The 17,237-nt window shown below is 34.1% G+C and overlaps 1 protein-coding gene across 1 annotated transcript; it reads right to left on the reverse strand.

Annotated features, from left to right (window-relative positions):
• Positions 1-9,905: 9,905 nt before the first annotated feature.
• LOC130961800 (tRNA (guanine(37)-N1)-methyltransferase 1-like) lies at positions 9,906-17,237 on the reverse strand. The gene is made up of 10 exons (XM_057887811.1): positions 16,830-17,237; positions 14,012-14,942; positions 13,083-13,181; positions 12,603-12,722; positions 12,338-12,504; positions 12,126-12,196; positions 11,151-11,293; positions 10,672-10,783; positions 10,375-10,487; positions 9,906-10,164 (listed from the first exon to the last, which is right to left on the reverse strand). Exons 2-10 carry the CDS (start codon positions 14,825-14,827, stop codon positions 10,021-10,023), a joined length of 1,785 nt encoding a protein of 594 aa, XP_057743794.1. The 5' UTR covers positions 14,828-14,942; positions 16,830-17,237; the 3' UTR covers positions 9,906-10,020.

Genomic DNA, 17,237 nt, shown 5'->3' on the forward strand with positions numbered 1-17,237 from the left:
CATCAGTCAAGCCATCAACAAAGCGGGTCAAGAAGATTATCAAGGTCGATGAAACCGAAAAAGCATTCCCAGCAAATTTGTCGAAAAATCAATCTGTAATTATAAACGAAAAATCCGTCGAAAATTTCGACGCCTTCGGAAAATGGATGGAGAATTTACAGAGGGAAAATTCGTCGGTAACTGGTAAAAATTCGTCGGTAATTTTCCGACGGAACAAAATCTGTCGATAAATAAGTTTCGATGAGGCTTTTACAGAGAGACAAAATCCGTCGATAATTTTGTCAATAACCAAAAATTTGTCTGTAATAAAGACTAAATCTGTCTGTAAATCTGTCTATATTAATCCATTTTCTAGTTGTGTTCATCAACGACACAAGTTGATGATGAGTATATTAAGAATGGATTTAGATGCTCTAAAATTTGAATTTCACTTTAGACCCTAAATTGTGATCTCTCATTTTCATAGGTGGGACTAAGAATAAATATGAGAGAGAAACCATTCAAGGGTAGAAGATCACACTTTACCCTCTAAAATACAAATTTAAAATTTAGAGGATCCAAATTCATTAAGAATTAATATTCAGCCAATCAAATTCATTGTGATGATGCAAAGATGGAGAAGTGGGATGGTCCCAAGAGAATCGAATGTAGAGATGTTGGACTATATAAATGTTTGCTTACTTTTGATTATGAGGAATTTAGAGATAGGGTAATGGAGTGCCCTATTTTGAATTCAATGTTTGACGATTTGAAACGACATTAGGGCTCGGGTATGTGGAGGTGATGGTACTACCGATACACCTGTGGTCTCAGAATGCATTCTATAAAATTAGGAGAATTTAAAAAATATGGTCATGCTACTGGATGATGTCTAGTGTAAGAAATATATGGATTACAATTACAATGAAGGCAAAAAATTTGGTGTTTGAAGGCTATGTTAAGGAGTTTGAAAAAGAAATATATAATGCCCAATAAATTAAAGAAGTTAATTATTAGGGTTAAGTATGATTTTGGTATCTAAGATAGACGGCCGAAAATTTTTTTCGTCTTTGACCTTTTTTTGCCTACAAAATGGTCCCTAAGGTTTAACTTAGTTCTAAAATCATCATTTTCATCAAATTTTTAATTTTTATTCCAATAATATCCCTAACTAAAAAAATGGGTTAAACGGGGAAGGGGAAAGCACGGGGGTCTGTGGTTTGGTGAAGAAAAGGGGGAAGGAAGGGAAGGGAAGGGAAGAGAAGGGGGAAGGGGGAAGGGGGAAGGGGAAGGGCCACCGTTGCTACTACTAAGCCGTCGTTTCTGCTCCTCCTCCTCGCCCTCGCCCTCGCCGCCATCGTCTTCATTGCCCTCGTCTCGCAGCGCCATGCCCTCGTCTAGCCCGCGCCCTCGTATTCGTCGTCATCGAAGAGGTGGTGGTGGTGGTCATGTGTGAAATCTGAGTTCTCTGTACTGAGTTCTGAGTTCTGAGTTCTAGATCTGGGTTCTTATTTTTCTGGGTTCTTGACGATGATGATGATAATTTTCTGATGTTTCTTCATAATATTTCCATTATTCATTATTGTTTTTGTTCTTCTACTTCTAGTTTCTTTTGTTGTTGTTGTTGTTCTTTTGATTCAATTATCCATTGTTGTTGTTGTTGTTATTATTGTTGTTTTTGTTGTTGTTGTTGTTGTTATTTCATTGGTGTTTCTTCTGTTTCTGCTTCTGCTTCAACTTCTGGATTCGTTGGAGTAAATATGCTTCATGTGTGAAAAAATTTAGGAAAAATATGTTTCGTTCGGTCACATTTAATGTATCCACTTTTAAGTTGAGCAATACATACCAGATTATATTTATACAATTTTGTAAGGACTATATTCTTATCAAACAACCCATATGATAATGGAATATATTTGTTACGGACCTAGCCTCTCAACCTTAGAGGCTCGACGAAGATCCGATCTTTGGGCCAATGCGTCCCCCTCGGCCTAATCACCCAGGACCCTCCGGTTCCCCACAAATCATTCCATCAATCATGTTCAGATACAAAATCGTATTTTTCCATATAAAGATGTTCTCGGAATCTTGAAATGATCCATATAAGGGGAGCCTCGGATTCTCCCAGTGTGACACACAAAATCCATAAGCCTTAACCTTGGGAGATTTTCTCTGGCTTGGGTATTGGAGTGTCTTTGCAGGTTTTACCACCCACCGCTTGCACGAAGTTCCGAAAACTGCGAGGCCCGACAACCTTGCTAAGTCACGAATCCCACTATTCAAGGTTAGTTCTGAACATTGTCGCCATCTGTGGGGATCTTCTAATAAAAAAAGCCAATTTCTTTCATGCTGGTGGGCAACTAAAACCCAATGGAAACCTTTGACGAGTAGAACCCTCGAGAGAATCCCGCACCAACCTGAGCCCGAGTGCCAAGCACGGTCCAGTGATGCCAAGTCACCAGCCAAGTAATATCTCGAACTCAAACCGGAGACTGGTTCACGCTCTTTCTGGGGGACATGCACCGATAATTCTTGAACCATCCAGGAGCTACACCACAGGCTGCAGAACTTGGAAAGAGAAGTCACAGCCAGAGATCGTTCTCAACTATCTGCTGAGGGACACTCGGGAACACAACCCTGAGAAAGACGTCTCTTCGACTCATCAAAACGGAAAAATGGAAGACGGTGAGACAGAACTAACTCGGGTCACTCTCATAACAGTAGCTCATGTTTCCCTAACAACGAACGGCACGAGCGCCGAGGCCAAGAACATGAGAGGTCCCTAACATGAAAAAGGAGGCAATAGAACGATCCTATAGTCATGGGCGCGACCCCCTTTGCTTGTAAGATCCTTCGGGTTCGCCTCTCGAAGCATTTTGACAAACCAATAGACATGAGATACGATGGAATCAAGAATACGAGGCCATCATGGCGGGACTCACCCTAGCCAAAGAACTGGGGGTAAAGGATCTGGTGGTCAAAGCGATTCCCAAGTCGTCACATCGCAAATCAACAGCATGTATCAGGCCTGAGATCCCCTGCTCCAGAAATATCTGGAGAAGGCCAAGGAGTTGTGTGCAAGTTTTGACAGTGTGGTAATCCAGCATATTTTTCGGGAAAGAAACACCAGGGCAGACTTACTGTCGAAGTTGGCTAGCACAAAGTCCTCAGGAGGAAACCACTCCCTCATCCATGAGGCAATCTGATGCCCATCGGTGGCTCTAGTCCTAGACATTCAGAAAACCCCCGGATGGACAACCCCGATCAGATGACACTTAAAAGAAGGCGAATTCCTCAATAAGTTGGTGGAACAGAAACGAATAAAGAAAAAAGCAGCCAAGTACACCATAGTCCAGGAGACTTTATGTCGAAAAGAAACCTCTCAACCACTTCTGATGTGATTTTGCCCTGATGAAACGTTCTACGTATTGAGGGAAGTCACATATCATTAGGCTTTACATTATCATATTGTTCATTTTTCAGAAAGTTACATTATTCTTTTGCATTTGGTGTGTTAAATATAAGAATAAATTCAATATGTCACACTAATTTTTAATGTGTTAATTTTGTCATTATAAAATTAACTTTTTAATTTTTGTTTTTTTAAAAGATTTAGAATTTATGATCTAAGAACTAAAATGTAGACTAAAAAATAATTTTAAAAAATTAGTCGATATTAATTAAAAAATAATTAATTTTAGTATTATTTTTCATATGATGGTGTTTTGCAATGGGCATATGATGATATAGTTATATGGAATTGAAAGATACGCACTAACGCACGTAATGTTGGTCGGTTCTAAGTGGTAAATCATTTAAAAGATGGAGCCTTTTGGCAATCATAAGGAAGAAGATATAATTGATCATGAATTATGAGAATCTCTGCCTATAGAAATAGACTTGCAATGATGGCTTTTATATTTGAGTAACAAGAAAAAGTTGAACCACGCACATGTAAAGAAGCATATATGTTTCTCTCATCATTCCATGGACCTTAACAACCTAGCTTCAACGTCATATATATATAATGTGAAAATTTTATACACCAATTATACAAAAATATTAATGATATAAGATGGAAAGAAAAGTAACCTTTTGGGTTTTTTTTCTTTACTGTATTTATATTTTTTATTATAAAATAAAATAAATGATACTTTAAGAAAAATAATTATCCTGCTACATTTATGTACATAAAAAAATCAGTTATAAAATCAATCATTTTGTATTTATGTATAAAAATAGATATATTATTTTACATATTTTAATATATATTATATTTAAATATATATTTTATACAAATAATTGATGAATAGTAAATTTTTTTGTGTGCGCATAATACGTTAATTGATATATAATATAGTACAAGTTAATTTGAACATGCAAGTCAACATACATTAGCTCATTATTATTGTAACTAATTTGGGTTGATCTATTAGTTAGTTTATTGGTTTATTTAAATAAGTGTTAAAAATTCGAATATCTTTTTTGTACATGTAAAAATTTATTAGTCAATAACAAATTTTTAAATTGAGCTCTAATTCATGATAGATTAGTCATTGATCTATCGTGTTGAAGAATACTGAAAAAAAAAAACTTCTGTTGCATTCATTAGGGGTGATCACGGATAGGATTTGTTCAGATTTGAGATAAAATTAGAATCGAACCAATTAAATTATAATTAGTACGGTTTAGTTTGAATTTATGTTTTTTGTGTATGTACCAAAACCAAACCAAATCGAATAAGAACAGATTGATTCAATTTAGATAATTAGGTATCCAATTACCCGATGAAACATAAATTTATAAAAAAAATAAAATTTTTATCTTAAAAATTCTGTAAATATAATAAACATGTAAAATCAATAGAAATAATTAAAAAATATTAAACACCAAACATATTAAAAACTTAACACATTAAAATTTAAACATATTAAAAGACATATATATTTTAAATTTTTATTTTTTTTATTTAATTAACACATGGTCAGATTTACGAATTGATTCGGATTTCGTACCCCAAGAACCGTTACCCAGATAAATTATTAGAAAAAATTGTTGATTTTATTTGAGTTGGACCCAATTACCCGTTAATTTCATAACCAATTTAATTAGTTCGGTTCAGATTTAAACGGATAATCGAATATCCAATACTCATACTCACCCCTAGTATTCATACATTGTGAAATTAATGAAGACTCCTAAGTTGTCATAACATGAATGCAAGTAGTCATATATATGATGCCCTACTTTTGCAAACCTTAGTGAAGACGGGCTTTAATTTGGGGACCCCAAAATGCAAACCATGTGTGTGAGGGTTGCAAAGAATTTTCATTTATTTTGTAAAAGGATAATAATGGTAAGCTAAGAGTTGAAGCAGGACCAAATATCATGAAATCAAAGGGCATGTATGTATAAGTAACAATCACCATCCTACAATCACAATCAAAATCACAATCACAACATCAAGCACAGGATTATACTAGCGCCGCTTCTTGGAGAATAGCTAGGTTGGTCCCAACAACCTTGAAGATCACAAACTGATCCCCATCAGACTAGGAAGTAGCTAGGAAACCATCCATGCATTTGCTTTTGTGCTTTCATTAATTTCCTTGTTTTATTGTTTTTTATATTCATTTTCAATGTATTATTATAGTTCATAATTGATTTACTTCTAGAGTAGATTGGATCGGGAGTTTAAGATGGGGAAAAAATTTTATGGATGAATTTTGTTTGTATTCCTACTTAAGAAATTGAATTAAAAAAGTTTTACCCTATTTTATCCTTAAAGTGAACCTACCCTGAGTGTTATTATGTTTCACTTTTACCACACTTTAATGTAACAGGGTTAAACAATAATATTATTATTTGTCTTGAAGGGGACCACCTTGACACACCTATTATTAACCTTCGAAAATGCAATCATCTCCTATATATGCTTTCTTCTTCTGCAAATACCCACTTCATCATTATTACTTAGATCATAGGGGGAGGCCAAAATAACAAATTAAAACAACACCAAAACATTCCCAATATTTCTATTTGGATTATTCCTAATTATACATCTTCACATGCTAGTTTCAAATTATTTTTGGTGTATAACCATTAACCAATTAAAATCCAATCTATATATATAATTACAAATACAATCAGTTAATAGTTATACAATTAACAATATAAACAAGTGAATAAAAAAATTTAGAGGCCAATTACAATCTAAGTCAATTTAAGTTAATTTTTTATATTTTTAATTTTAAAATTTAAAAAATTAGGATAGTAAGAAGTTATTTTTTTTTATAACAGACATCTTGTTTTTCAACTAATTGATTCTAGTTGACTAATGAGATTTAAACTGAAATTGTTGTTGTTAGTGAATTTGTCTAAACTTGATAAATTGATTGAATCGATTTATTTTTTTAATGGTTAACTAATTTAAAATAATAAAATATAAAAATATGTTTAATTTTTAAAGTATATTTTATATGTAAATATTATTTTATTATATCTAATTCCACTTTAATTAATTTTTAATTGAATCTTTGAATTTTTAATTTTAGTAGTTCGATTATTAATAATAATAATAATAATAATAATAATAAGGGTGAAGAGGAAAAGCAGGACCCCACAAACAGCTGTTTTATATGAATGCATGTCATACAAATATAACACACTTCATGTTTCATAAATATGGAGGAATCCACCGCCCAAGACGAAGGTTTCACTTCTTGTTTTGTAGCAGCAAAAAGGGGTGGTTTAATGAGTACAGTGCAATTAAGTTGTGGGGAAGAGGAGTTAGGACCTAAATCAACTAATACATTATTTTAGGAGGATCATTCATATAATCATATAGTACATAATAAAACATAAAAATTATACGTACACAACCAAAAACATCGTAGCACATGTCCTGAACCTGATCATAAGAGAAGCGTTGTTATTAAAAATACCGAAACTCAAAAAAAATTAAAGAAAAGTAATAGAAAATGGAAAGGTCTAAAGACCAGCAATTTTTGTATTTTCTGGTCAGCACTTAACTATCAAAACAAAAGTGATAGATCTCCCACCATTAAATATCATTAGATGTAATCTCACACTATTAAAAACACTATTGATGACCAATTAATAGTTACAAAACACCAAAATTGCTGCCCCTAACATTAAAATTGTTTTGTTTGTTGAGAGAATTGCCATAAAGGAATAGTGTTGTTAGAGTAACTGTTGGTTGTAACTTTATGCAACTAGTGAAGGAGCATAACTATTTCTATACAAAACAGCCAAAGATACCTCTCTCCCCTTTCTCTCCCATTTCTCTCACACATACATACCAAAGGACCACACTCACCTCCCCAGATCATTATTTAGATCTCAATCTGAACTGAGATTTCCTCTGCTACTCCACTTTTACCCTTCTGCCCTTACCTACCATCCTAAGAAGACCCTTTTACCCCTTTCACATCTTATGCCATGAAGTCTCCAGTTTTTTGTTAGTCCTAAGAACAAAAGTTTTGAGAAAATAATATGAATTTAAAATAGTTTAATTTTACATGTATATTTAATTAAATAATATTATATAAATAGTCATCTAAAAGATTAGATGCAATCCAAAGATTTTATAAAATATTATCAGTATATTAAAATAAAACTCAGATAATATGATAAAAAAGAATAGCATCGTATATATATAAGGATAGATGAAGTACATGGATCAAAGAAGATTTTGATGAAAGCAACATATATATACCTTAGTCCTTAAGGTAGTGAGTGTTATATGGAGCGTGGAGGGATTCCAGGATGGATCGTAGAAACTGCTTGTGTGGGTGTGTTGTTGATACATATTGCAGAGAGAGAAACAAAAGTGCATGTTTAAGGGTCACCATCACCTGGTAGTTGTGTTGGTCCTGCCAAAAGGAAAACAATTAGAAAACAAAATGAACAGACATAAAAGCAAACATGTTTCTCGTACATGTCCCACACTCCCACCTTAGTAAACACACACCTCTCTCACCTGTCCTCCAACTCTGTCACCTATCTATCGCATTTTTCACAAATCATCATAATATTATTCCTATAATTCTATCTTGTCATTACAATTATGCACTTCAGTTACTCATGCACTTCTCGTTTATCTTAAATTTGGGCAGAATTGACCACCTGCGAGTTAAAAACAAAGTTTCGAAAATCAAACCGATAGAGTTTGATTTAAAGATTCAACTAAGTTCAACGGAGATTAAATTGAATATAATAAAGTAATAAAAATGTTAGATGAACAAGTATTTTATAATCAAGTACACAACCAAGTCTTATTATACTTTAATGAACATTCAGTATATTTATTTGGAGTTTTTGTCATCTTATTTAGGACGTTAATATACATATTTATTTGGAGTTTTTGTTGTACCAATAAACTATTGAACTAACTTGATTGAATTTGATTATGAAAAAGATTTGATTATATAATATCTCTCATAAAATAATATATTTATGTATGAAATATACTTTTTTAAAAAATAATTTTTTTGTGTTTTATTATTTTAAGTTAATTGATTGCTAAAAATTAAACTCATTTAATCAATTTACTGATTTGCTCATAACTAATTTTTAACTTAAACCAAACAATCTTGTGATCGATTTTCAGTTAATTCAATTGAAGCGACTAATTTGGTCGGATTTCTAAAAGCATGGTTAAAAACACACACAAAGATAAATGAATACTCATATCATATATTGATATTACTCATATTAGAATTGAGTAAGTATAATGCACAATTACTTGGAGAGTATCTTTATTACCTTTTTGTGAATGTATGGTGTGGATATATATATTTTGTTATTTGAGAAACACCAAGCAGACAAGGAACTTATAAGTCATATTCAAAATACAAAAGCAGATTAATTACTTGTCATATTTGTTGTGTCCCTTTTTATGTCTCTCCAATTAAATAATATAATACATTTGTCAAATTTATAGATAAAAGTAAAATTAATTTCTTTCATTAATTTAAATGTCATAAATATGTTAGTGGATACATATATTGACACATTAATGTTGTGAGGACATTTCGAAATCCAGATAGTACTAAGAAAAATTTGAGTTGGGAAGCAAGTTCAGTTTGGGGATTAAGAGGAAGCATACAAAGCTGAAACGTGTCACAGCCCATACAAGAGATGAAGTGGACCCCGTGGGGATATGCACGAAGACAACCCAACAATAAGTTAGGAGTCACTGGTACTAGAATTCAAGGGCTTCTACATGTGACATCAAAGTTCAAACCATCTTTCGCTCATACTATGAAGTATGAACCTTCAAAGATCAACATTGTTGGATTTGTTGCAAAGACATTTTACTCTCTTGTAGTTATGTTATTTTGGCCCATGACCGGATCCTTGAGATTATGTTTTTTTTCTGATGTGTAAGGCTATAACTGTAAGCCATAAATCACAGGTATATTTGGATAACAGATCCTGAAAGAAAAAAGAATTAAAAAATAAATAGCCAATTTTGTTAGAACAGTATTTTACATTTGAATAGAATATTTAAAAAATACTCTTGATTATTGAGATTTTGATTATTAGGATTTCTTGTGATTCAACTTAGATAAAAGCAGAGGATAATTATTAATAAAGGAAAAAATACTTTTGCCCATCTTTTATTAATTTTATTTTCATTAGAAACATATAAAAAGATGTATGCTAAAAGAATGATTTTTTTTTTTTTTGGTTGAGAAAAAATTATGTTATTTATGAGAAACTGCCAGTATCAGCATTTGGGTCGATCATGGAACCACTCTTGAATAAGATAAATCAACTTCAACTCGAAAAGAACCCACCGGCAGCTCGTAGCCTCTTACAATTCAATAAATACATGTTATTGGACCTTTATTTCAAACATCCTAAGAAAATAAATAAATCAATCTATGCTCGGGTATGGATTTTGAAAAATACATATTACAACATATGTACATTATATGCTCTGGGCATGGGACAACTAATGTAATGCAACAAAACTTTCTCCATGAAATGTGACTAAATGACAACAGAAAATATTTAAGTAACAATTGCAGTATTAGCAAATGCTACACTTCGAGGGAGAACAAATGATGCACACAACATCCATTTTCCGGGCGCCACAAGTCGTACACGTCGCATTTCTACGTTGACTGCGACCTCTAGCAGGGCAATTCTTATTCTCTGCACCACAATAGCTTCTTCGTTAACATGCTTTTGTGTTTGTTGCAAGGTATATGTATGACTAAATAAACAAAAGGAAGCATAGGGAAAAGAAGAAACAGGTCACACGCATTCAAGAGTGACACAATGGTAAAATTTCCATTTATTTGGTGTTGAGTCTGATCCAATGACTGCACAAAAATATATACAGATAAAATACTAGCAACTTACCTCGTGAAAATCAAATTCCGGATCTTGCGCTTTGGAGAATCCATAAACATGGATCGTTGGCAAGTTGCATTCCATGTCCTTGGGTCTGTCTTTGTATATTCCCCTAAATGCATCTGCAGTAGAAGAAAAGCATCTAGAAGTTAATCAAGGTGTAAACAGTTGACCAGATTTAAGTTATAACACTTACATACAAAGTAGGGTCGATCAAATTAGATGAGTGACATATATTTGGATAGATTAAAGGAACATGAGATATATAAAAAAAAAAGTCATAGTGATCCAGTCATGAAAAGCAACCTAGAAATTCTGCAGCTTCATTTGGCAAGTTCATAACCACCTGCGTGATTGATTGAGCTTTATCACTGGCATACATAGCCTTAATGAACCTTCTCCCATCCATGTTAAAGACCTAGAACAACAGATTAAGAAAAATATTGATACTGTACGCAGATTCAAGTGTAACGTCTGCCTTGTTTATTAATCAACATGTGAAAGTAGACTAATAATGGGTATAGTGCATAGTTTTTAATCATCACTCAGTCACATCATTGTGTAGCACACAAATAATACTTCAAATCCTAAAGAGACACTTTGAAAATTCCTGCTTATATCCGCACTACTTACCTGCTAATCCATATATAAATATTTTTAACACTTTTACATTAACCAAGAAATGGCATCTATATATTCCATAGAGCTGCTTCCTTTTTATCATTTCGTGTGTAAAAGTTCATGAAACATATTCGAAAAGATAACCATTTAACAAGCAAGCATACCTCAATCTTCCTTTCAAGTTTGTTTAGAACACTATTTCTTTCCAGATACTCCACTGCAGATGGGTTTAAATCATTAGCAAAAACATGCTTAACTATCTTTGCTGCAGATATAGCCAAGGGACCAACTCCAGAAAAAACATCACCTGTCAATATGATTTTATAACATTATTATTATTATTAAGTAGTCATGAATTTTATCCCAAAAAAAAAAAAACCCTATCATTAAGTCAACATACAGAGAATGCTCTAACAAGTCACCAACTAAAGATAAAAAGAGAAGTTATTGCATGGAAAAGGAAAAGAAAAAGGAAAGTCTTTGAAGCAACAGCAACACTTTTGTGCTGTCTGTTTTATGCAGGTCCGCTAATTGTTGCTTAGTTTTTATTTTCCTTGAGACTTTCAATGTCATAAGGACTTCAAAGTAATTTTACTGTTCCCATTTTCTAGGAAATCATAAATTCAAGCAAATGTCATTTAAACAATAAATCATTTTTAAAAAATTAATTGATCTCTTAAATATTAGAAGCTGCTAGACTACACACTATCCAGCTACCAACAACGGGCTGTCTAGCCATCCGAGACTTCTACACCCACTCACAAAATAAATCAGTTCTTCACGTGCTTAAATCTATGTAAACCAGCATGTAGCACTAAAATAACCTGAGCCCATAAATTTTGAAAAGGTTAAATCTCACAGAAAAAATTCAATTCCAAGCATTTCTCACTGATTTCATTCTCACAGCCATACTGTTTAGCAAATCTGCACCAAGACCCAAGTAGCACTATCTAATTGTGTCACCGTTAAGCACTTTTGATATTCAAACATTTGTTACAAACAATCAAATTTCATCATTGGTAGCTGACATCAGATTACGCTGAACAGCCAAATTTGTTCAAAACATAGGATCAAATGACACAGAAACTGAAATATAACATAAGTAGGCTGGTATATAATCTAAAAAAATAGATACATACAGACAACATCTTTCCGTGTAAAACCACTCAGAAGCCTTTGTCTTTCAGTTGCAAGCCTAGAACTCCAGTATCTGCATAGTCAAAAAGAAGCAAATTCCAGGTGTTTATTGTGTTAGGAGATAGAAAGCTATTACATTGACATGAATTGAACAATTATTAAAGCAAGTCTTCCAAAATATTCTGTACTGGTCAGTGATGGAAATAGAGCATACACTGTTGCTAAATCAACCTGAAAGCGTATTCCGTTCTCAACAACTGTGGTAACTAGAGAGTGGTTTCCTGCTAGAACCTCAAGTTGCATGGTCCGGTATTCATTATGAATGGAATCAATCTTGTTCACAACTGTTTGTATCTTTGGCTTATTTTTATCCAGCACAACCTGAATATGTTAGTATGTGTTAACATGATTAAGAAATTTTATGATGTTTTAGGTTACACATTTAACTTGATTGGCAAAGATATTTCTATACAAAGAACCTTTGCTATGAGTGTTTTGTATGATAAATGTTCCTCTCTCAAATTCAGGTGTGCAATGTGACCAACGGTCTCAAAAGCTGAAGGAACAACCACACCATCAGGAAGCAAGACCTCCAGGATCTGCAACAATAATACAGGACTGACTGACTAAGAATTTCTTTTTTCACTCACAATTTGAAGTTGAATAAAGAAATTCAATAATTTTTTTTTAAAAGAACATATCTTCCAGAGATCATAATACAAATTTGAAATTAAAAAGTAAACATCATATAGAACACAAGGCAAAACATGTTATTTTATTTTTGAAGCACAGATATCATTTATGTAAACCATGAGGGTGAAAAGAGAGTTTCATCTCCCACGACAAGAGAAAGAGAAAAATCTTTACATATGAAAAACTGAACACAGATACACACAGCACAGGCCAAAAGAGATTTATATTTACAACAGTGGATGACTGGATATCCCTAGTCTAATTACCTCATTCATCTGCCAATAATCATAAAACAGAGTCAACTTGCACCTAACTAGCTCAAAAGTCAAATTTGCACTCTTTTCGGCATACTCCTTTAATACGGCCTGAAGACAGAAAACATAAACCATGTCAAAAGTGAATGGGTAAAGTGTCAAAAACAAAATGTAATAATAATACACAAAAGACAGATATGTATCTATATATGATTATCCCATTTAAAACTACGAATAGCAAGATGGAAACGTTTGACCAATATCAGGTAACAAATATCCACATTAATGTAATTTTTCAACTGTTTTGTATTCACTTTCATGCTAGCACAATTAAACTGAACTAGCGTAAATAACATCGACACTAAGGTCCTCAAGGATTAACAGTATAAATTCCCCACATCAGCATGAAGCTAAAATTGCACGAAGGACTAGATGGCTTGTACAATCTTACAAAGCATACCAAACACAAAACAGCATGAGATTAACATACATGCTTTCAGATGCCTAGTACCATAGTATCACAATGCTATGCCTAAAGCCCTGTTTGTTATGTTGTATAAGTATATACTACATAACTCGTTTTTATTATATCTTGTTTTGTGAGGTGTGATATATGTGATAGGATTAAGTTACTCGGCTAACCTATTCGGCTGGTATCAATTTACAAGAAGCAATGCATACCAGAGCATAGCATCAATAAACTACTACAAAGACCAACATCACTTGGTAAGAAATTAAGAACTAATGTATCAACAATCATATTCAAGTCTTCTGAAACGGGTAAGAACTAGTGCCAGAGCTTTCTTTCCGCAATGCTCAAACCGAATTAGTTAGATTGCAGATACTAATAATAATATGAACAAAATCAGATAAAGAAAGCAGTTGCAAAATGCTTGTTTGTCACAGAACTCACAGAAACAAAAGAGCCACACACACACCACCTTGATAGCCTCAGGCAAGTCTTGGACGCCGCAACCGGCGTACCGTTCATCCAGCAACAGCAACCTCGTGGAGCCCCTCCACTTCTCCCTCCCAAACTCCTCCTCAACCAAATTCCCCAAAATACCCCCTCCATTATCGTCCTCTTCAACAACCTCCACCGTAGCAAAATCGTTCTTCCCCGTGCACCTCTCGACTTTCACCTCCTCGTCCTCCTTCTTCTTCTTCTTCCTCTTCGGCGGCCTCGATATCTTCGCCAGGTTCCTGAACTTCACGAAGCCGTGCGTATTGAACCTCCTTGCGAGCTTCTCTCTGTACAGAACCGGGCTCAAAATGTCGCTGTCTCCCTCGGCTTGGCCGTAAATCCGTCGCTGCAATGACACGTGTCCTTCTTCTCCTCCTCCTGATTCTCCGGAGGTAACTAGCGAAGCGAGGTCGGGATCGAGGTCATCACCGGGGACGCGAGCGATGTTGCGAACACGAGGCCAGTTGAGGAGGTGGCCGCGGAGGCGAGTCTCTAAGGTGGAGCAGTGGGCAGAGGGGACGCGGAGAGCAGAGAGGTGGAAGACGCGAGTGAAGGCATCTTCACGGAGGGTGAGAAGGGCGTCGTTTTGGGGGCGTTGAAGCATTGGAGCGGTTCCTTTGTGGAGGGAAGGTCCGTATAAGATTGGATTGGGACTGGTGGATGAAAAGCGGGTGAAGGATATGGAAATGGGAATTAGGGAGAGGGAGTGTTTGGGATTTGTAAGAGGAAGGAAGAGGAGCTTAGTTGGAGTGGGGAAGTGAGTCCTTAGGAATATGCTCCCTGCTGTCTTCATTCAGAATCAACTGCGTCTGTGTTTCTGTTACTACTCTGTTACTACTCCCGATTCTATGAGCCTATGAATATGGTTGTAGTTTCAGCCCAAGTGAGGATGATGTTGCGGTCAAGTTCTGAAAATCGAATTGGTCATCGAACTACTTTAGTTACTGATTTATTGGTTTATTGATTCAATCGGTTCAATCGTGGTTCAATCAAAATAATTATTTTATAATAAAATAATAAATAAAATATAAATAAACACATTAAAACATAATTATAATTTACTTTATATATATATATATATATATATATATATATATCAACAAAATGTTAGTGATAGCTAAATTCATTGTTTGCATTCTCTTACAGATTATATAACTTGGTTTATTGCACAAACAAGAAAACCTCATTTCGAAACATATGCACAGAATAACGGAAGGATAGGACAATGCTAATACAAACTGGAATTTTTGCACTAAAAGGCCTCTTCAAACCCACACATTCAACACATTATTAAAAAGAAACACATACCTTGCATTAAATCAAGCAAACATTTCAATTTGTCTTGATATAAGTTCACTCAGTTCTAAGAATACATAAGTCAAATTCTTCAAAAAACATATTTTTAACAAAAGAAAAATAAACCAAATAAGCACTTTTACAAAATTAGCATAAACTCACAAGCTCTAATTTAATAAGATGATCACATGGGTAAAACCCGCGACACTTCAAATTCACTGTACACAACAAAACAATAAAAGAGTGCATAAAAGCAAGGTTGCAAGAACGGGACAGGTCATTGAACCGGTCGAGTAACTGGTTCAATGGTTCAATAGTTCAACCGGAATCGAACCGTGGTTAGACCGGTTTAATTAAATATAGAATAAAATTATAAAAAAATCAATATATAATTTTGAATGTTTAAATTCAATAATTTCTAAATTAATAAAATTCAACATTTAATAATTTCACATAATAAACTATCTATAATTTATCATTAAAAATTCATAAACAACTTCAAATATCAAAGTTTATAACTAAAGAAAATCAAAACGCACGTAAATGAGAAACACAAAATGTTCTACCACCAAAAGAAACAACATTGAACAAACAAGTTTTCAATTATAACTAATTGTTGACCACTTTGTGCTTGTTCCATCTAAATTACATACAATATACAAATTACAAATTAGTGAATGATATACAACAACCATTACAATAACTAGTCAATTACAGTAAAATTCAGGATCCAAAATTGAATTACATACAGCAGGTCAGCAGCCATTACAAATTACTGAAATTAGTGACTTACATGTAGCAGCCATTACAACAATTACAGCAAAATTTAGAGAATTACATACAGCAACTATTACATATAATTAAATTCAATAGCTCTCATTTTTATCTATATAAAAAAAAGTGACATTGCTATCACTATGACACAACATTTTTCCCCATTAACAAAGCAGCAACAGTTATACCACTACCATTTGTATAGGACATGTTCATCTTGAAATGGAAAAGGGTCAAAAAGATCATACATAAGAAAAAAAAGAGTTAATAATTCAAACAAGACTCAAGACAACAACCTTACGTATCATTTATTTATTTGCAATGCAATATAACAATAAGGTCAAAAGTGTCTACTGCTTACAAGTATCTTCTTGATTCCAGTGGAACAATAAAGTTAATGTGTGCATGAATATTCATTTCATAGTCAAGGAAGAAGAATCCAATTCAAGGTAACAATTTAAGTGACAATTACAATTCATCTCTAGCTTTTAATAGTAAAACCTAGTACGTCGTATATAATTCTCCGAAGTTTACATCCATTACATATAATTAACCAAATAATCCAAAATTGAATTACATACAGCAGCTATTACATACAGTCATACAGAACTCTTCATCAATCCATATAATTAACCAAATAAAGAATTCTGCATCAATTCCTAATTTTATATAGTTCATTAACAAAATTAAAAAAAAAAATTAGTTGAAAGGGGAGAACAACTCACCGCCGCAGAGAGCAGAGAAGGCGTCCAGACGCTCGACGGCGTTGACAGAGCAGCTTCCGACGAGCAGACGACGCCGACCACGGAAGCTTCGGAGTTCAGACGACCAGACGACAACGGCGCTGCAGCAGCTTCAATCAGCGACGGTGACTTCCTTCCGCCCGTTGGAGGTCTTTCTGCCCGGTGACGCAACTCTGATGCGGCGTCGATTGCGGTAGACTGGGAGGGACGGTGACCTTCGTCGGAGTTGGATGAAGATTGGAACTTGGAACTTGGAACTTGGAACTTGGAAGTGAAATTAGGGTTGACGGTGAGGTGTGGTGGCTGTTGAGTGATGGGGGCTGAGGTCTCCAGTGCATCAGGGGTTGGGTTGGGTTGGGTTATCGGGTCATTTCAAGTTGTGCTGTAATA

This window comes from Arachis stenosperma, chromosome 2 (assembly GCF_014773155.1).
Source record: "Arachis stenosperma cultivar V10309 chromosome 2, arast.V10309.gnm1.PFL2, whole genome shotgun sequence".
Classification (NCBI taxonomy): Eukaryota; Viridiplantae; Streptophyta; class Magnoliopsida; order Fabales; family Fabaceae; genus Arachis; species Arachis stenosperma.